The 22,355-nt window shown below is 44.5% G+C and overlaps 1 protein-coding gene across 1 annotated transcript in view; it reads right to left on the bottom strand.

Annotated features, from left to right (window-relative positions):
* The window catches only part of ERICH6B (glutamate rich 6B), a 70,526-nt gene that overhangs the window by 25,201 nt on the left and 22,970 nt on the right, over positions 1 to 22,355 (bottom strand). The window contains exons 5-9 of the mRNA XM_028151599.2: positions 18,311 to 18,385; positions 17,628 to 17,657; positions 7,606 to 7,694; positions 3,084 to 3,220; positions 1,084 to 1,145 (exon numbers count right to left, since the gene is read on the bottom strand). Of these exons, the coding sequence (XP_028007400.2) occupies positions 1,084 to 1,145; positions 3,084 to 3,220; positions 7,606 to 7,694; positions 17,628 to 17,657; positions 18,311 to 18,385 (393 nt within the window). The remainder of the gene's footprint in view (positions 1 to 1,083; positions 1,146 to 3,083; positions 3,221 to 7,605; positions 7,695 to 17,627; positions 17,658 to 18,310; positions 18,386 to 22,355) is intronic.

The raw sequence follows: 22,355 nt of genomic DNA, 5'->3' as shown, positions 1-22,355 counted from the left end.
GCCCTGCTTGAGGCTAACTCATTGTGTAAGTCTTGGTGGGAGACAGGGCCCTTCCATTATAGAGACTGAAGGTGGCAATTCCTTCTTCTCCCTGCCCCAGATTTCCCGTGCCAGGTAACTCCACTGAGAACATGAAACCTAGACTTAGAAGGCCCCCACTTTTCTTCTCTAGACACACTGAGCGTGCCAAAAGGATGAGCCTTGGATATGGCCTGAGAGCTTTTGGACATGAGTGTGGCTCATGCTCACACAATGACTGGGTGATCTTAGGCAAGTCCCTTAGCCTCTCTGAGCTTTACTTTCTTTATGATACTTCACATGGTTATGAAAATTAATTTGAACAGATAACATCTGTGAAAGTACCTAGCCCATAGCAATTATTTTGCACGAGTTAGGTCAGGGGCTAAGTTGGTTTTGGGGAACGGGAGCACTGCCTTGAGAGGGAATGTGAGGCTGTGTCCTGGCTCAGTGAGAAAAAGACTATGCTCGATTCCTTATGTTTGCCATTGTTATCATTGCCATTTCTATGTTAGTTGGATCTGGTAATTTGAAAGATATTCCACATGGTGGTTTTGAGTTTCTGAATTAGATAGCCTTGGAGCTTAAGCTCTTGGCTCAAGCTTTCCATGATTAGACTCCAAAAACTGGCAAGCTCCATGATTGGCAAATCTTAAATGCTGGACCACAAATGCCTTCAGTATATGGTAAAAGGGCTATTTCTTTCCCAAAGTTTATGTTAATAATGACTTATTGGACCTCCCCAAATCTAGGTTATATCTACTTCTGTGTGGTCTCATAGGATCCCCTTCCCACCATATCACTTAACCATACTATCTGTGAATTTCCTGCTTGCTTGTCTATCTTCACCACCCCCACCACCAAAGCGTAATCCCATTGAGATCCCAGACTGTGTCCATCTTTCTCCATATTTTATCCCTGGCAGCTAGGACCTCAATAGACCAGTAGGTGCTCAAATGAGGGAATGAGCACTTCTGCCTCCTTTGGATGTGGCAGAAGGTGAGAGGCAGTGAAATGCACATGGGAGAGCCAGTCACGGATGGAAAATGGTAGAGAAGTCCTTACTTCCACGTTTCTCCATAATCCAGTGAATTACTTCCTTGTACTTTTCAATGTTTGTCTTCAACCTGAAAGGAATGTGAGTTATCTTTAAAAAAACTGAGACTAAATTCCTGTTTATATGTCACGCTACACAGTGTAGCCAGTGCTAGAACCTTCCAAGTCCTTTTCATAGGTGGAAAGTTGGGCTGATGGCTCTTTCGGACCCAGCTATTCTTCCAATCAGAGCCGAGGAATAAAGGTACAACACATGGCATGGGCTTGGTGCTTCTTTCCTTGCCTCTACTTGGCCTTCAACCTGGGCACCTGGGCTGACCCCCAAACTTTTAAAAATAAATTTAATGAGGATCAGCTTGGGGGCAGGGACAGGGCAGAAATGCCAGGCTGACTATGAGTTAAGCATATAGAAATCAAGCTCAATCAGTTTGATTTTTCTATGCCTTGTACGTATCCCAGTGAAGGTTACAGTTGGAAACAGCGTGGAAAAACAGCATTGTTTGTGCTATTGGAAATCCTTTGCATTTAGTAGTAAGATTTTCAGTAATCCCTTCAGAATGACTCACCAGGAAAGCCACACCTGGGCACAGCTTTTCAAAATACTCAAGCCCTAAGGCCCTCTCATGTCAATACACAAGCAAGTCATCTTGGCATGTCAATGGCTTGGGCTATTGTCCTTCCAAGTAAACGGACCTCCAGGGGTAGCTGTGTTTCCTGGTCCTCAGATCAGAATATTTTTGAAAGGGAATGTGTCAGGAGTGAGTGTCCCAGCTTAATTAGATCTGGAAGAAGGCCTTTGACATGACAGATTTTAAGTTTTTAGTTTAGATTCCTTAAAGATTGCATGATAATTCAACCCAGGAAGCAAATTTCTGGGAAGGGCTGAACGAGTTCACTTGGCAGAGAGCTAAGGTTTACTGCTTGTGCTTGAAAAGCAATAACGGAACTTGAGAATGAGCTCTTCATGGGCCATTTATACCAAATGTTTTTGTTTTATTTGCTAGCACTTTGAATGGAATGGAAGCAGTTACCTAGCCTACCATTACCTGTGAGAGGGTGAGGACCGAGGAGTGGGTGTGGTGAGACCTATTTCACAGGCCAAGAGAGGATGCCAAACACTAGTTAGCATATGCAAGAGTTAAAACTCCAGTGAGTGGTCCAGATAGAGGCACCCAATGCCCTTCTTTGTCCCCCTTCGCAAGCTAGTGGACTCTCACCAGGTGGCTCCTCAATGGCAGAGGCTCTCGGGTACACACTATTGTCAAGATCAACACACAGATCAGCACAGAATAGGTGCTCAGGAAATATTTGTTGAGTGCAATCAGATTAGAATGAGCACCGGTAATAAGCTTAAATGGGAAGGAATGGGGGTAGAATGTCATATATGAGGTAGAATAGCTTTTGGGATGTTCTCTGGCATTTGTTTGTGCAGTTGTATAGGGATCTGATTGGATGTTTGCTTTCCCCCTTCCTAGAGAAACCTCAGAGGTCTCTGGCCCCAAGACACGACTGAGTCCAAAGCTGAAGTTGCTGGAAATCTATCTTCCTGATTTTTGTGAAAAATCTCCTCCGACTCACGAAGGCGTTTCTACAGGACACCCCATCCCTCACAGCCTGTTCCTTGGCGCCACTGCCAGAGCGTTTGTGACAGACTCATGGGAGGCCTAAAAACAACTTGCTCACCAAGGTTTTTGACAGCTGGGTGAGTGAAAATGCAGCACCGGGTGGATGCACAAGTGGGGATCTGGTACATTTTGTGCCTGGGGTCATGCCAACTAGAAAGGCTTGGTGCCAGCCACATCTTCGTCATTCTCCACTCTAAACAGAGGGTCTGGCCTTTGCTTGTCGATTTCCTTGCCCTTGTGCCGGGCTTGTGCCTGCTTTTTGACTCAGGGGACCTTTTGGCACTGGCCTTGCTCTTTTCTCTGGTGGCCCAATTTACATTTCCCTCCTGCTACCTTTAACCTACGAACCCACTGACCCATACCTCCATCTCTCCAGCCACTTACAGAATTCTCAGTTTCCTTCTGGTTTCACTTTCCAGTTGGCCCGTCAGGGGAATGTCGGTATCTTCCTCCAGTTCATTATGAGCAGCCTGTTCTTTGATCACGGTCTGAAATACTGTGTGATAGGAGCTCTTAAAAAGCTACAAAAGGATCAGAGAATAAGATATCTGGCTAGCAAGATTTGTTTTAAAGAATATTTCCATTATTATCATACCCTCTACTCACTTCCCAACTTCCTCAAGATTTTTTTTTTTTTTTTTAAGCAGCAGCATACCAAGAAATCTTTGGCATATTGGGATGATGCTCTAACCAACTGAGCTACCTGGCCAGGGGCAAAATTGTACTCTTTTTCCAAATGTGGAGATGGCTATAGAGAGTAAAAATTCTTTCATGCTTTAAGAGCTTAATAGGCTTTCTGAGTTCTAGGAATGACCAACCTCCTAGGGGTTGCTTATTTATTCAATGTGAAGAATGACTGTCTTCAGAAAGCAGTGTGGCACCTGGCATGTTACTATAGTGGACAATTCTGTGTTTAAAGATTCTTCCGAAGTAATGACATTGCAAGCTGCCTTTTTATTTTGTAAACTTGATTGTTCTGTCCCAAGTCCATGATGTTAACTAGGACTGACCCATAGGTGGGTCTTCACAAGAGTTTCTTTTTTTTGGATCCGTTTTGCTAGGAGATGGAAGTGGGCTTGCTGTTGAAGAAATCCATGGATCTGCCATGTTGCCCTGCACACCTAGAAACTGAGGTTGTCATTATTGTTGCTCAACATCTGATAATGTATAGTATGCCATTAACTTATTGGTTTTTAATAATATGCAGAAGACCAATGGACTTAGAGTTGCATGTGATCTGGGATAGATTTAAGATAAAACTTGTGTTTGGCCAGTTTTTATAAGCTGTGGGGAACGCTGGGATGCCTCAGACCTAGCTTGTCTGATTCCCAGCCTTTGCCCATTGCTGGGGTTAAATTAATTAAACAAGGAGGTCATTAGCCTGAGGTAGCTCGAAGGCTGTGGTGGCCTACACAAACAACCAAAATCTAAGCCTGTCAGTGCCTCAAGGTTACAAAATCAAAACGAAAGGACAACCAAACACAAGCAGCCAGCTAGCTTTAACCTATGGACAATCAATAATTTCCTTGCCTGCTTCCACTTTTCTCTATAAAAGCCTCTCCCCAGCTCCGGTCAATGAAGCATTTGCAACCACTTCTATCTGGTTTGATGATGACAATTCCAATTGATGTATGCTCAAATAAACTCTTAACATGTTTAAATATACCTCAGTTTACCTTTTAACACTGGAATCGGTGTTTCAGGCCAGGTTGAGGTTAAGGCCTGTAGTGTCCTGCCTCTAAAATTCCTCATTATTGACAATCTCGCTCTTGGGTGGAGCAATTTCCTATTAGGCTGGTGATCTCTCAGCATCTTCTTTGCATTCTATGTTTTGTTCACCAGAAAATACAGTGCTCACTGTATCCACTAGACAACAGACCCACTGGGTGGGCCCAGTGGAAGTTCTCACCCCACCCAGGCTGTGCCACCCCATCCGATTTAGCCAGCACGTGACACCTTCTGACGTTGGTCCCATTTGCTTCCCCAGCCTAGCAGAACTATCCTCATCATCACGGTAGGTGTATTGGGCACTCCAGTGATGAGTTCTCTCATGCCCGGAGATGAATCCTGGGTGAATCTCTGGTTCTTGCAACTAAAAGAGTTTGCCTAGCAGGGTTTGTGATTCATGGGCATGTCATAGAAATGAAACAAGCAAAGTGAATCCAGAATAGCAAAGTAATTGAACTGTCAGACTAACCAAAATATTGATTGATAACCCCGATCCAAATGGGAGGACTTCAACTCCTTCTCCCTAGTTTGTACCCCAGTGGATTCTGGTATCTCCCCACAGGGGCTTTAAAGTCTTTGAGCTGTAGGTCTCCTGTGACATTCATTCCATCCTTCCTGCCCTGCTCTGGCCCCACCTGTCCGCACCTGCTGCTGACGACATGGCTGGGAGATGTACTGCTTCACCTAGCTGTATAGCTGCCTATCCCGAGACTGCCAGTATCTGGGACACTGGTGTGGCCTCAGCATCCTCCTAAGCTTCTGATCCTTGGGGGCAGAGTGGTATAGACAGCATGGGGAATGTATCTCCCAACTCTATGCCATACTTTGTCACCAGGGCAAAGCCCCTGAGATGACGAGGCGAGGTGCTTGTGATTAGAGCTCGCCTGCACAGCCCACCTGTCACACGGAACCCTCCCACAGGGCCATGCTCATGCAGGAGCTCGCACAGTGACACAGGAGACGTCCCCTCTGCCTGTGACCGCAGCTCCGCCCATACAGCCCAACCTCAACGGGCAGGCATGCTGAAGGTTTCTGAATGATTCCAGTTTCTAAACCAAACAATTCCTTTAGATTTCCACTCTTGCTGAAAAATGTTTCTAAAATGCCAGAGTTACTTCCCTGTCTTAGTAAATGCTATGCAGTGAATCTAAGCTCTTGAGCAATCTTTTTTCTCCCTTGGATGTGGCATTTCAGTACTTGAAAAGCAATTCTTATTAATACACAGGGTGGGGTGAAAGTAGATTTACAGTTGTGCGTATGCAAAACACAGAGTTTATTCTTGTATGACTATTAATTATTGTATTATTTTTCATATGAACAACTATAAACCTACTTTTGCCATACCCTATAATATGTATAGAAGCAAGGATGAAATTTAAGGCTAAATATGAACTGAGACCAGAAAATTTCCCAATTAAAACAAACAACTTAGTTGTTTTTCTTTTTTTGCCTTTTCTTTTGTAAGTTTAGAAAAATACATCTGCTTAATATTGAGTTCCAGGGATACACGGTTTCAGTCTTGTGATTGCAGTTAGTACCTACAATCCTGAGAAGTTTCTCAGCCATAGCGGATTGGATGCATCATAGCGCTTCTGCCTGAGTCAACATGTGTGGTCAGCCTTGGAGGTTTGACACGGGGAATTAGAGCCACTAGGCTTTGCTGGCAGGGAAGAAATTGGTGCAATAAAGACAATACCACATACCACAGGGTAAGCCTTGCTCACACTGTCACGTCGTCCATCTCACCTTGGTTACGGGGTACAGTTGGGGAAAGGACGCCTGCTGACCCTCCAGGGCAGGTTCTGTGCCCCTCTGAAGGCGGTGTTAGCAGGACCGCAGACCCCCCGGGTGGTTCACTGCTGTTGGTTGCGGTGTTTGCTTGCAGAGGGTGCCGTTTAAGGGTTAGCTTGCTAGGCTGCCCATTCCTACCCTTTGGTTAGAAGCACCAGGCTTTCCTTAGGACCTGTCATGTTGCCCTGCACACCTTAGGGGTTTTGCTGTCCGTGCTTGTTCGGTTGTCCGTTGCTGTCTTTGCTGGCACCCAGCCAGGGGCACGTGAAGCAAAAAGAAAACTCAGGAAACTCGCTGCCGTGTCATCCATGAAGTCCCCAGGTCCCTAGCCAGTCGGCCTTCTCTCTGCCTTCCAGAAGTTTCTTACGCTTGTTTTAGATGTATTGTCTAGGGTTTTATGCTGTACTTAGTGGGAAAAGTACATCTTCGTCATCTTTCCAGAATCTAACGTAATTTTTACAAAGGGTTTCTACACAGAAGGATTTGCCTTGAGATCTAGATGACTTATGTTTTGTTTGGGCTTTCCTGATTTCAAAGGCAATCTTTTTTAAAAAAATCCTTACCCAAATATATATTTTTACTGATTTCAGAGAGTGAAGAAGGTGCGGGGGGATATATATATATATATATATATATATATATATATATATAGAGGAGAGAGAGAGAGAGAGAGAGAGAGAGAGAGAGAGAGAGAGAGAGAGGGAGAGAGAGAGAGAGAGAGAGGAAGAGATAAAAGAGAAACATCAATCAGTTGCCTCTGTAACCCACCCTGACTGCGGATTGAACCTGCAACCTAGCTATGTGCCCTGACTGGGAACGAAACCCACAACCTTTTGGTGTATGGGACGATGCTCCAATAAACTGAGCCACCTGGCCAGACTCAAAAGCCATCTTTTTTTTTTTTTTTAAACATATTTTATTGATTTTTACAGGGAGGAAGGGAGAGGGATAGAGAGCTAGAAACGTCGATGAGAGAGAAACATCGACCAGCTGCCTCCTGCACCCCCCCCACTGGGGATGTGCCCGCAACCAAGGTACAAGCCCTTGACCGGAATCGAACCTGGGACCTTCCAGTCCGCAGGCCGACGCTCTATCCACTGAGCCACATCGGTTTCGGCTCAAAAGCCACCTTGAGGGTATTTGTTTATATTCCCAGCAGGGCGCTCTGAAACTCCGGCCCAGGGCCAACACATTTGGCTTTCTGTGACCCTCTTGGATTGAATGCGTGTCATTGAAGTGGAGGTCTGTTATGAGGAAAGCTCCTTTGGGCTGTGCTAACAACAGAGTGAAGCGAAGAATACCAGGGCTCATGAGGCAGCGCCAGCTGACCTGGGGCTTCCCGTCCCAACCTGGAAGCAAGGTGGTCTCAAGTTTTTCTCCAACTTACACTGTCATCGAGGTCCACGTCATCCAGTAAGTCAGGGTGCTCATTTAATATAGTATCATAGAAGCTTTCCGGAGGGACCGACTTCGTGGCTTTCCATTGGAAGGCAAAGCAAAGGAAAGACATTTGGAAGAGGAATGAAAACCAAAACCAAAATAAAATAGATTTACAGCATTTACTCTTGCCCCTAAAATGCACACATCATCAATAAGGCTCTAAATGAATTCATCAAATTTCCTAACATTCAACTTGAAGATATTAATAAAATAGGAACCAAAGGGTAAACTTCAGTGGCTGACTTAGGAAAGTGAGTGTGCGCTCCCGGTGTCTGGTGAAGGTCTATCTGGCCAAAGGACATTTGAGTGAGTCCTGAATGAAGCAGGCAGGCAGCCGGGGAAGAGCATTACTGCCAGGAGGCCAGCAGGTGCAAAGGCCCTGAGGTGAGAGTGAGTGGGAGCGTGGTTGACCCATTTCACAAACCACAAGAGGAACAGTATGCCTGGAGAGGAGTGAGCGTGAAGGAGGGTGGCTGGAGGGGAGAGAGGGGGCAGGGCCAGCTCACCCGGGACCTTGTAGGCTGAGGGAAGCACTTTAGATTTCTTTCTGAGAGAGATTTCTTCTGAGTGTGATTTTCATTTGGAAGTCTTGAAAAATATTCCTACCTCCTGCCAGTTTTGTCAAAATTTGCCAATTTCTGGAATTGCATACGGTTCATAATTGCAAATTGAAAAGAGGTCTATTGGAGATAATGAATGCCTTTGTTCTCAAGGTCAGCCACAGCCTGGTGACTCTCTGGCCAGGAAAGGGGCTTCAAGCCTCCAGTGTCGAAGGGGTGCAAACTGAATCAAGGAATTGATAGTTACAGCTTGGGTCTTGCTTTCCTGCTCCTGGGAAGGTGTGCATCCTGAGGCAGAACTGGCAGGAAGGGCTCTTTCTGATAATTGGGCCCCGGGGAGATCACTGGGCCTGTTGCCTGAGCTTCGGCGTGGCACCTGCCCCTTGGAGCTGGGCCACCAGGCGAGGCCTGAGCACCCTCCAGGCTGGCACAGGGCTGACTCATGTCTGATTTTGTGTCCCTATTGTGCCCTTGGGAATGGAGAAGGGACGTCTTTTGTGATCTCCACACATGTTATTTTTGTATTTCTTCCCAATTTTGGTTCAGAATAAAAGCTCTGACTCGTCGGGCTCCTGGTGGATGGAGAATTCCACAGAGTTGGGAACCACACACCAGACTCAGGGCCCTTTCTGCCTACAGACCTCCTGCCCCAGCTTTGGTTTATTCCTGGCAGAAGCCTGCCCATCTGCGGTGGATCCTGGACTAGAGAGCTCCCCCCTCCCCCCCCACTGCCCCCCACCCTCCCCCGCCTCGCTCCGGCAGTTCTTTTCTGGAGTTCCCACAGGCACACATCATCCCACTGCGGTACTGACAACTGGCAAAAGCTAGGGCCTCTTTCAGCTCGGTCCCCAAAACACTGGATGTCCCTCAACTGGACACCGCTAAGAGAAGTTTTAAAAAAGCCATCCAGGAAAACCCAGCAAGAACTCAAGGGAATGCAAGTCAGAGAGCTCCTTTGGGCTGTCACGGGAGAGGAGATGTGAGGAGCAGCAGGGACGGAGTGGCAGTGCCCCCAGGTAAGACTTTGAGCATTGCTGCCCTAGACTGAGAATAAGAGTCTGGCGCTGGCCCTGAGAGTGTAGCCAATCCCCATTGTTTGCGATTGTCCTCCTTGAACAGGCTTTATGGAATAATGCACAGTTAACTTGAGGGGGAAAGAAGGTGTTTATCAGGTGAAGAAGGTGACTCGGCAGTCCTGAATATGGAACAGCAGTGTTCACAAGTGTCTGATTTGACATAATTAACCTTGCTAACATCAATGGCACTGTCTAACTGTCAAGACAAGCACAGTAAATACACAGTAACAGGCATATCTGGGCCTGAATGAGAAGGAAAAGCTTATTCCTCCTTAACTTTCCCTTTGAGAATTTCCATCAACCCCTGTCTTTGTTGGAGCGAAATCATTATTTTCTCCTGAAATTGCTCTATGGGAGGCTTGGTGAGGTGAGGGAGGGGAGTGTCAGCTTGTCACATAGGACCTGGCCACTCCCACGTGCCATGCAGCTCTTTCCCTCTACTCCCCTCACCTATGTGATGGGGACAAGAAGCCTCCTCTTCAGGGTAGCTCAGAGGAACAGTGCCAATGTAGGTAGGTGCCTGGCACACAGGATTCCCTAAAGTGGAGTGTGTCTTCCCCACGTCTGATTAAGAACAAATCTTGGAGTAGCTGGCAGCGCATGCCCATGCGACATCAACACAGCCCGCTAAGCTCCCCTGACATTGTGTACCGGGCTGGCACCAGCTGAGTCCTCTGAGGGGCCCAGGTCGAGTGGTTTGCTGGGTACCTTTGTGGCCTCTATGGATATAACCAGACACCGGAGAGGAGACTCCACCCACAAATAGGTCAATTATACTCCAGACCCAACTACAGAGGCAGGAAGATGGCGGCAGTGAGGGAGAGAGTGTGAGTGAGGGAGCGAAAGAGGAGTGTGTGGACATGTGGGGTGTGTGTGTGTGTACATGAGTGAGGGACAGTTAGATCCTGCAGGACCTTTGGGGGCAGGCTGACCAGGCTCGCCTAGCCAGGCAGCCTCTGCTACTGTTGCAAATAGTCTCAGGGCGGCCAGCTCTTCTGCAGAGGCCACATCTTCTTGAAGGGGAGAGCTGATGTGACTGGGAGCCCAGCCTCACCTCCACCCAGAATGCCCTCAGACACCACACAGGACTCTACAGCCACCCCCGCCAAGCACTTGCTGCCTTGGCTGTGTTCCCACAGTCACTGAGACTCCAGCCACCCCGACCACAGGCTCCTATGAGTTCTGAAGCACTCTACCCTCTGGATGGCCTAATGCTTTAGCCCAGGGAGTCATGACCATGCGAGCAGCAGCTGTGAAAGCAGCCTGCCTCTGTCTGAGGAATAGCAAGCCTCATGCAGCCTGCTCCCCTCAGAGAAGCAGCATGCCCCGCCAGCCAAAGGAGCCACCACTGCTGCAAGCAGCCATGCAAGCAGCGCCAAGCAGAGGAGCCGCAGCCAACTGAGGAGCAGCTGCTGCCACGATTGCCTGAGGAGCAGCCCCTGCACAACTCAACACCTAGATCCTTCAGTGAGAGCAAAAATGGGGAGACAAAGAAACTCCCAAAGGAAAGAAAAGGAGGAATTGCCAGAAAAGGAGCTAAGTGAAATGGAGGCATACAATATGTCAGAAAAAGAATTCAGAATAAGGGTCATACAGTTCATAAACCAGATGGATGAAAAAATTAACAACTTATGCAAGAATCAAGAAGAAATAAAGAGTGATATAGCTGTAATAAAAAACACCATGAAAAGTTTCAACAGTAGATTAGGAGAAGCGGAGGACCGAATTAGTGAATTAGAAGACAGCAAAGCAAAACTCACCCAAACTGAACTGCAAGTGGAGAAAAATATTAAAAGACAGGAGAAGAGCCTAAAGAAGCTTTGGGACAACATGAAACAAAGCAACATATGAATAATAGGGGTACTAGGATGACAGGAAGAGGAACAAGGGTTAAAAACTTATTTGAAGAAATAATGTCAGAAAACTTCCCTGATGTGGAGAAGAAAAATGTCACACAAGCACAGAGAGTCCCAAACAAGATGAATCTAAAAAACCCACACCAAGACACATTGTAATTACAATGGCAAACGTTCAGGACAAAGAGAGAATCTTAAAGGTTGCAAGAGAAAGACAAAAAGTTACTTACAAAGGATATCTAATGAGATTATCAAATGATTTCTCAGCAGAAACACATCAGGCCAGAAAGGAATGGAAGGAAGTGATGCAAAGCAAGAGACTGAATCCAAGAATACTATACCCAGCAAGGTTATCATTCAAAATTGAAGGGGAAATAAGGAGTTTCACAGACAAAAAAAGGCTAAGAGAGTTATCACCACCAAGCCAGCAAGGCAAGAAATGCTAAAGGGACTGATGCAAAAAGAAGAAATAAAAAGGGAAGAAGGAACACAGGCACAAAAATATAAAAATGGCTATAAACAAGTACCTATCAATAATAACTTTAAATGGACTAAATGCTACAATCAAAAGACATCAAGTGGCTGAATGGATAAAAAAAACATGACCCTTATTTATGCTATTTACAAGAGACCCACCTCAGAACAAGGGACTCACACAGACTGAAAGTGAAGGGTTAGAAAAATATCTTCCAGGCAAATGGAAATGAAAAAAAAAAAGCTGGGGTAGCAATACTTATATCTGACAAATTAGACCTCAAAGTGAAGGCCTATTATGGATAAGGAAGGCCATTTCATAATACTAAAGGGATTGATACAAGAGGATATAACCCTGGTGCATAAACATATATGCACCCAATTAAGCCAAGTACATAAAAAAACTCCTGGAAGATATCAAGAGAGAGATCAGCAACAATACAGTCATAGTAGGGGACTTTAATACTCCACTGACATTACTGGATAAATTCTCTAGACAAAAAAATCAGCAAAGAAACAGCAATCCTAAATGACTCACTAGATCAGATTAACTTAATTGACATCTTCAGAACATTTCACTCCAAAGCCATGGAATATATGTTCTTCTCAAGTGCACATGGGACATTTTCAAAGATAGACCACATATTGGGTCACAGGCAAACTTTCTCCAAATTCAAGAAGATTGAAATCATATCAAGCATCTTCTCAGATCACAATGGCATAATATTAGAAATAAGCTACAATAAAAACAATAAAAAAATCCAAACACTTGGAAGCTGAATAGCATGCTATTAAACAATGATTGGGTTACCAAAGAGATCAAAGAAGAAATTAAAAACATCATGGAAATGTATGACAATGAAAACACAACAATCCAAAAATCTATGGGACACAGTAAAAGCAGTCCTGACAGGAAAGTTTATAGCTCTACAGACCTACCTCAAAAAAAAAGAAAAAATGGTAATAAATCATTTAACTCTACAACCTAAAGAATTAGAAAGAGAGCAACAAGAAAAGCCCAGGATGAGCAGAAGGAAGGAAATAATAAAGATCAGAGCAGAAATAAATGACATAGAGACCAAAACAAAACAAAAAAAACAAAAAACAATACAAAAGATCAATGAAACCAAGAGCTCATTCTTTGAAAGGATAAACACGATTGATGGACCTCTAGCCAGGCTCACCAAGAAGTAAAGAGAGAGGACCCAAATAAACAAAATCAGAAATGAAAGAGGCAAAATAACAACAGACCCCACAGAAATACAAAGGATTGTTAAAAAATACTATGAACAACTCTATTCCAACAAACTAGACAACCTAGAGGAAATTGACATCTTCCTAGAAAAATACAACCTTCCAAAACTCAATCAGGAAGAATCTAAAAACCTCAATAGGCCAATAACTATGGAGGAAATTGAAGCAGTCATCAAAAAGCTTCCGGCAAACAAAAGCCTGGGGCCAGATGGCTTCACAGAGGAGTTTTACCAAACATTCAAGGAAGAACTAAAACCTATTCTCCTCAGACTATTCCAAAAAATTCAAGAGGAAGGAACACTTCCAAGCTCCTTCTATGAAGCCAGCATCACCCTAATACCAAAACCAGATAAAGACAACACAATGAAAGAGAATTACAGGCTAATATCCCTCATGAACATAGATGCTGAAATCCTCAACAAAATTCTAGCAAATCAGATCCAGCAGTACATCAGAAAGATCATACACCATGACCAAGCAGGATTTATCTCGGGGATGCAAGGATGGTACAATATTTTCAAATCAATAAACGTGCTACATCACATAAACAAATTGAGAGATAAAAATCACATAGTCATATCAATTGATGCAGAAAAGCTCTGCATCAATTGATATGACTATGTAATTTTTTAAAAACCCTCCACAAAATGGGAATAGAGGGATCATATCTAAACATAATAAAAGCCTTATATGACAAACCTACAGCTAACATCATACTCAATGGGCAAAAACTAAAATGATTTCACCTAAGAACAGGAATGAGATAGGGATGCCCACTTTCACCACTCCTATTTGACATAGTTCTGGAAGTGCTAGCCACAGCAATCAGACAAGAAGAAAAAATAAAAGGTATTCAAATTGGAAAAGAAGACATAAAATGTCATTATTCGCAGATGACATGATACTGTACATAGAAAACCCTAAATACTCCATCAAAAATTATTAGACTTAATAAATGAATTTGGCAATGTAGCAGGATACAAAATTAACGCCAAGAAATCTATGGTATTTTTATACAGCAATAGTGAACTTACAGAAAGAGAGCTTAAAAAACAATCCCATTTACCATTGCACCAAAAAAGTTAAGATACTTTGGAGTAAACTTAACTAAGGAGGTAAAAGACCTATACGTGGAAAACTACAGTACACTGAAAAAAAGAGATAGAGGAAGACATAAACAGATGGAAGAACATACCGTGTTCATGGATTGGTAGAATCAACATCATTAAAATGTCCATACTACCCAAAGCAATCTATAGATTCAATGCACTCCCCATTAAAATACCAATGGCATTTTTTCACAGACCTAGAACAAACTCTCCAAAAATTCATCTGGAATAAAAAAAGACCCTGAATAGCTGCAGCAATCCTGAGAAAGAAGAACAAAGTAGGAGGAATCTCAATACCAGATATCAAGCTGTATTACAAAGCCACTGTTCTGAAAACTGCCTGGTACTGCACAAGAACAGACATATAGATCAATGGAATAGAATGGAGAACCCAGAAATCGACCCAAACCACTATGCTCAATTAATATTTGACAAAGGAGGCAAGAACATACAATGGAGTCAAGACAGTCTCTTCAATAAATGGTGTTGGGAAAATTGAACAGATACATGCAAAAAAAAAAAAAAAAAGAAAGAAACTAGACCACCAATTTACACCATACACAAAGATAAACTCAAAATGATAAAGAACTTAAACATAAGATTGGACACCATAAAAATACTAGAGGAATCCACAGGCAGCAAAATCTCAGACATATGCCGAAGCAATATCTTCACTGATACAGCTCCTAGGGCAATGGGAACTAAAGAGAAAATAAACAAATGGGACTACATCAAAATAAAAAGTTTTTGCACAGCAAAAGAAACCATCAACAAAACAACAAGAAAGCCCACTGCATGGGAGAATATATTTGCCAATGTTATCACCAATAAAGGTTTAATCTCCAACATTTACAGGGAACTCATACAACTTAACAAAAGGAAGATAAACAACCCAATAAAAAAATAGGCAATGACCCTAAATAGATACTTTTCAAAAGAGGACATAAGGAGGGCCAAGAGACATATGAAAACACTAGAGGCCTGGTGCACGAAAGTCATGCATGAGGAAGGGGTCCCTCAGCCCAGCCTGCACCGTCTCCAATCTGGGACCCCTCAGGAGATATCCGACTGCTGGTTAGACCCAGTCCCACAGGGATTCCTGAGGGATCGGGCCTAAACTGGCAGTCAGACATCCCTCTCACAATCTGGGACTACTGGCTCCTAACCGCTCGCTGGCCTGATTGCCCCTAACCACCTCTGCCTCGGCCCCCGCCACTGTGGCTTTGTCTGGAAGGATGTCCAGTTTAATCAGCATATTACCCTTTTATTAGTATAGATCAGTGGCTCTCAATCTTTCTAATGCCGCGACCCTTTAATACAGTTCCTAAATATCTGTGTTTTCCGATGGTCTTAGGCTCTACAGCAATGGTTCTCAACCTGTGGGTCCCGACCCACAGGTTGAAAACCGCTAGCAGGGTCGCCTAAGACCATTGGAAAACACAGATATTTACATTACGATTCATAACAGTAGCAAAATTACAGTTATGAAGTAGCAACGAAAATAATTTTATGATTGGGGGTCACCACAACATGAAGAACTGTATTAAAGGGTTGCGGCGTTAGAAAGGTTGAGAACCACTGGTGTAGCTGCTCAAAGTCACTAATCATCTGAGAGATGCAAATCAAAACAACAATGAGGTACCATCTCACACCTGTCAGAATGGCCATCATCAACAAATCTACAAATGACAAGTGCTGGTGAGGATGCGGAGAAAAAGGAACCCTCGTGCACTGCTGGTGGGAATGCAGACTGGTGCAGCCACTGTGGAAAACAGTATGGAGTTTCCTCAAAAAACTAAAAATGGAACTCCCATTTGACCCAATAATCCCACTTCTAGGAATATGTCCCAAGAAATCAGAAACACCAATCAGAAAGGTTATATGCACCCCTATGTTCATAGCAGCACAATTTACCATAGCTAAGATTTGGAAACAGCCTAGGTGCCCATCAGCAGATGAGTGGATTAAAAAATGGTGGTACATCTACACAATGGAATACTACACTGAAGTAAAAAAGAAGGAGTTCTTACCATTTGCAACAGCATGGATGGAACTGGAGAGTATTATGCTAAGCGAAATAAGTCAGTCAGAGAAAGATAAATATCACATGATCTCATTCATTTGTGGAATGTAATGAACAACATAAACTGATGAACAAAAACAGATCCAGAGACAGAGAAGCATTTATCAGACCGTCAAACCTCAAAGGGAAGGTAGGGGAGGGTTGGGGTAAGGAAGAAAGATCAACCAAAGGACTTGTATGCATGCATATAAGCCTAACCAATGGACACAGACAACAGGGGGTTGAGGGCATGAGTGGAGGGTGGGAGGGGGATAGTGGGGAGATAAGGACACATATGTAATACCTTAATCAATAAAGAAAAAAAAAAGAACAAATCTTAATTTCCCCCCATCCAATCAATGCCTGTCTTCTAATGTTTTTCTTGACAGAACTGCAGTCCCTGAGCCTGGGAGAGCGGTTGGAGCCGTGAGTGTTTGCCTTGCAGGACAGATCCCCTGATAGAGATGACATGAGGGTGGGGATTGGCAGTGAATAACCAGCCGGGAGCCCACTCCAAGGAATGAGCAGCCCAGCTCTGCAACTCAGTGCTCTTTTCACCTCCTGCACCCTTCATGTAGTGGGTTCCTTTCTGCCGTAGACAGCTGGGCCACGGCTGGGCTGGGCTGGTGATTCCTAAAGGCACAAGTCCATAAGCTGTTCTAAAACCTTGTGTGGTCCTTGGAGCAGCAGCAGCTGCTGCTGCTGGTGTTTGAGAGAAATGCAGGATCTCAGACCTACTGAGTCAGAATCTGCATTTTAACAAGATCCCTGGTTCTTTCTCTACACATTAAAGTCTGAACAGCACAGCTCCTAACACTTTCCCTTACCAGAAATGGAATAAAATAAATTCAATTGATCTGTACCCTTCTGGGGGTGGTGGTGGGGTGGCTGGAATGCAGAGTCTAGAGTCTGAAAGAGTTTGTTTGATAAGTCATTTGTGTATTAGGATCAAAGCTCTGATCCACCCCACCTCCCTCACGCCCACCATACTGCGAGATAACAGAACACGGTGCCTAAATTATTGTCTAATAGGATGGCCTGGTTAATTGCAGGGCTTTTGTTTTGTGAAGTGGTGTATGCAAGTTGGATTCTACTACCATAAGGATTCTCCCTTGTCCTTCCCCCTCATGAGATTCAACGAACCCCTCCTTAATAAAAATGCAGTAAGTCTTTAAGGGCCCCAGGTGTAGGGGCTAACTTATTCCTTACCAAGGTGTCATCAGTGATCTCTTGCATTCCGGCCAAGTCCTGCTTCCCAGATCTCAGGGAACCCAGCCACCAACTAGACATTCTTTAAATGTGGGAGTTCCTGTACCAAAGGTTGAGCAGAGGGATGGACTTTTGGTTCTATGCCAGGTCACTCTGTGTTGCTCCAGAGACCCTCTCTGTTTCGTTATCTCCCTTCTTCAGGAAGGATAGGGAGGCAGCACACCCAGGTTCCGGGCTGTGTACCCAGCATGTCCCTAGATCCTCTCTAGGGCTTGGTCCAGCCTGGACCCACCGCCCGGGGCAGCATTCCCAGCCCGGGACTCTCTGCGGGGAGCAGGGAGCTTTGGGTATATCACATGGGACTCTCACCAGTTTCTTCCTCTTGTGGCACTTCATGTGCTAAAAAGGAACAGGAAAAATTATTAATAGAATGTGGTATGGTGAATTAGTCCAGACCTTGAAGGAATCAATTTAAAATCACCTCCTAAATGGCTGGGAAGACCAAGATGGAGATCACATATTTTGGGATAAGAAGCTTCCATGATCTTTAGCAGTTTGAGGCCTGTAGCTTATGCTTAATACATATTGATTCCTTTCCCTTTGTTTATATTTTACTTTACTCACTATAATTTAAGTTCCGAGATGATGGAGTTATTAACCTTTATATCCTGCCCAATATACAGTAGGTGTATAATTAGTGCCAGTAGGCATACAGTAAATGTCATGGAATGAACTGAATATGAATACCCCATTATGCTGCCTCCTAACCCCACTGGAAAGTATTATTTTCTCCCCTTTCAAAATTCAACTTTAATTCAAATTTAAAAGCACTTTCCCCTTTGGCTCAGTTTCTTACGTGACCCTTGAGCCTTGACACCAAGCCCTAGAAATAATGCCTTTAATTAGCCAGTGACCAAGTCCTAGTCTAAAAAGGTCAAAAGAGGACTCTCTTTGGCTAGGGGCCTGATAGTTCTGTGCTTCTTACCTTCTTGTGGATGGATTTGTAACTTCTGCAAATCATTTAAAATCAAATTATAAGATTAAAATGATACCTTCTGAATCCAACTTTGAGGTGTGTACTATTGTTGAGGCTTCTTGCTCTGTTTTTGGTTTTGATGTTGAAGGTTCTGTTAAAAGACAGAAGAGGGTGGATGGGATGGTGTGGTTCAGTGGTTGAGCGTTGACCCATGAACCAGGAGGTCATGGTTCGATTCCCAGTCAGGGCATATGTCCAGGTTGCAAGTCCGATCCCTAGTAGGGAACGTGCAGGAGGCAGCCAATCAATGATTCTCTGTCATTAGTGATGTTTCTATTGTTCTTTCTCTCTCCCTTCCTCTCGCAGAAATCAATAAAAACATATTTTAAAAAAAGACAGAAGAGGGTGGCTATTAATGATTTTAACCTCACACTTCCCAGTGGGCTCATATTGGATATTTAGGGTCTGGGGTTCTTTCTTGACCCGAGACTGATCAAGAGAGGGGAGAAATGGGTTGGAGGGGACTGCTGGTGGGTGTATACTGGATGTTCCCTCTCCCCTCCTCCACTTTTCTAGGACTGCAATGAACCAATGGTTAGGAAATGCAGCCCCTCCGTGGCCTTCTCCTCTGGTCACCAGGGGGCCATTTAGGGTTCCAGGATAGATAGCATGACGGGTTGAGCGTGCACCTTGTAGCTTTAGAACAACAGAGCCAAGTGGCTCCAAGACCAAGTAGATAAACAATGGGGTATGGCTGTTACTGAAGGAAGTGGTGTTTCTTGTCTTCTTGCTCCCCAAAGGTGCATAATGGGGGCTGACTGGGAAACACAGGAGGCTGCTGTAGTTTTTTGAGAACTTTTTAAAGTGATGCTGACTTTATGTCTTCTGGAATTTTGTAATTCTCAATTCTTTTGCCTCCCCATCCTCATCTCCCCCTCTTCCTACTGCTAAACACATGTGCTCACACATGTGCATACACACACCCTAGGTTCCATGCTTCCTAGTGGAGAGGAGCAGGCCCATGAAGGAAAAGGAAAGGCAAACTGCGCCATCTGCTTGCAGGAGTGTCAGGCTTTGACCTGGTCTGTGGTGCTTGGACGCCTCTGCACATGTGCAAGTCATTGCCTGAGATGGAGCCCTCTAAAGACCATAACTCCCCAACGCATTCCGTTGTGGTGTGGCTTTCACTGTTAGGAAGAATTTCTTAACGTATTTCCAGAAGCCAGTCCTACGCTAGGCCTTCAATGCAGATGGAGAAGTCAGGTCTTGGTTTTGTATGGCTGATCATCAGGTACTTGTAAGGCAGTTACGCTGTCTCAGAGATGTGTGCCTTCCAGACTTAGCACCTCCTTTGCTTCAACAGTTCTTTGTACGGTATAGTCTCCTGGTCTGCCTAACACCACCCTCTCCTCCAAGTCCCACTGGTCTGCTTCTAGACCTCATACAGTGTGACCGCTCTTGGAGAGGACAGCTGTGCAGGCTAGAGAAGGACTACTCCCTCTTTATAGAATCTTTTAATTGTATTTGGCTATATTAACTTTTCTGGCACTCACATCAGTCATGTCATTGACTTACTGCGCTTAAAGTTGACTAACATCTACAACAAACAGGGCTTCCCTACCTTGCATTTCATCCCGTTGTTTGTGTGGGCCTAACAGCAGTATTTAATGTAAATTACCATTATCTTCTATCTAGCTAGTTCTGGTCCCACGCTTCTGTTTGTCAATATCTTTTAGAATCTGATTACATTATTCCCATCATTCAGCAGCTTCTGATTATCCACAAACACAAATCCTCCTCCTATATCTCTACCCAAGTCTATGATAAAATGTGTGTGGCTCCCTGCTGGAAACTAGGTTGACTCTGATCCTTAAATAGTATCTCCAGTGGTTATTCAACAGTTACCACTGCATCGTCTTACGTTGGCATCCACCTGATATTTCTCTATCTTGACCACAGGGACATCAGGAAGGCTTTGAAAATGAAACACATTGTATAATTTGGGTCTACTGGATTATCACCATTCCCTGAGCTACTGTCAAAAAGTGACCTAAGCCCTAACCAGTTTGGCTCAGTGGATAGAGCATTGGCCTGTGGACCGAAGGGTCCCAGGTTCGATTCCAGTCGAGGGCACGTACCTCGGTGGCAGGCGTCTCCCCGGCCCAGGCCCTGGTAGGGGCTCATGCAGGAGGCAAACAATCGATGTGTTTCTCTCACATTGATATTTCCCTGTGTCTTTCCCTCTCTCTTCCATTCTCTATAAAAATCGATGGAAAAATATCCTCGAGTGAGAACTTAAAAAAAAAAAAAAAAGTGACCTAAAAGCCAGTATAACTTGCTTTGTTCTTATTGATCCCATGCTGGCTTCTTGTGGTCACTTTGCTCTTAGTATTTGCCCCAGCTTGGTTAGAAGTCCAATGCGCTATCCATTGCGCGACAGAGCCTTGCCCCAGCTTGGTTATAGACTCAATTCCCCAAATTTTCACAATTCCTTAAAAACCACAGACATGATGAAGCTATTCTCTCTCTCTATGTATTCTGGGGTGCATTTTATCCAGGTCAGGACACAGCAGTGTCTTCTGATCTTTTCACCAAGTTTTGCTCTCTGCTATTTCCTGCCTAATTTTGTTGCACCCTTTTCAACATGAAGAACAGTTTCCTTGACAGTGAAGTCAAAATTAAATAGCAATTGAAGGACACGACTTTGAACCATTCCTCAACATTGCACTAAACAGTGGCCTTACCTTGATCTTCTTTTTGCCGCAATCCTGTTTTCAAAGGGCCTCTTCTTTAGTTGCTGCCTGCAGTGTTGTTGTTATTATTACTACCACCACTTCTCGGTAATACGTTTTTCCTGGGCAATCAGATCTCCTGACACTCTGCTTAAAGCTTGAGCCATTTTCCTACATTTATTGTACGTAACATTCTTATTTTTTAAATCTCTGCGTGTGATTTTTCAAAATGCGAGTCCACTGAGGGGAAGCGCGTGCAGAGGCTGGTTTGTACTTTTGGGAGCTCTCCAACTGTCCTCTCCGTTTGTCCAGGCGGCGTGAAGTAAATTGCTTCACTGAAAGCACTTCCCTTCTTTCTGTTTGTCCCCCCACACACATTTTTTTTTTTTTTTTAGACCCAGCTCCCTTCCTAGCAATGCTGTGTTTTGGGAGTAGGATGCACCCTGTAATCACCACATCTGCTCTGAATCAGATAAGGCGTCAACAATAATTTCGCCAGTATTTTACAACTATGTGTAGGTGCTCACTGTGTGCCAGGCACCAAGTCTTGAGGATTGCTACCAGCAAGGAGGTACTGCTCTGTGCCAGAGCTTTGGCTGTGCTTTGTTTCTGACCCTGCGGTGTGCCAGGATAGGTGGACACCTAAGGCCATCAGTAGCCTTTCTGGTCCTCCTTCAGCACACTCCTCACGTGGGTGGCAAGGTATTTCTGGTACCGTTAGCATTCCGTCCACTCTCTGTAGTCAGGTTTCAAGAATTTACCTGTTTTTCCTCCACATTCTGTTCAAAGTCTAATTTCGGTTTCCTTGACAGCGAAGTTAAAATGAACTAGCAATTGAAGGACACGACTAACTTTACAACCTAACGTTTGCAGGGCTTTGCCATGTAAAATGCTGTTTCTGGCCCACTGGGTTTGAACAATCTCATAAAAAAAAGTTTTAAAAGTAGGAACCTTGCACCCATTATATTAATCCTACGCTTGAGGTGCGTGGTTCTCCAACACCCCTGCACCTGCGATTCCTCTGGGGATCTTGTTAAGGATGCAAGAGGGGATCCTGATAAAAAAGGCTGGGAACGTGCCTCTGTACCAGCTCCCAGCAGCGGGACGCACAGCCTTGGACCTCATGGATCAGCAGTGCCGACACCTGCTGTCATCTCTGCACGCTTCTGTTGGCCCTTGGCCTCAAACTACCGGCTCATTGGATTGCTTTTGTCTTGACTGTCCATGTTTCTCTGACAGGTGGATGGATGGCTTCTGCCATGGGCTGAAAGTAGAGTCCTTTTTGCATCTGCCACACTGGGGAAGCCTTCGTGTTCTGTACTCCAGCCGAAGAGGGTTGGCTTTCCTTCTTGGCATGGGCCACACCTTCATCACTCACAGATCGTTTGT

Source organism: Eptesicus fuscus, chromosome 8, assembly GCF_027574615.1.
Source record: "Eptesicus fuscus isolate TK198812 chromosome 8, DD_ASM_mEF_20220401, whole genome shotgun sequence".
NCBI lineage: Eukaryota > Metazoa > Chordata > Mammalia > Chiroptera > Vespertilionidae > Eptesicus > Eptesicus fuscus.
Note: the sequence above shows the minus strand (reverse complement) of the source record. Positions and strands in the feature narration are given on the sequence as shown.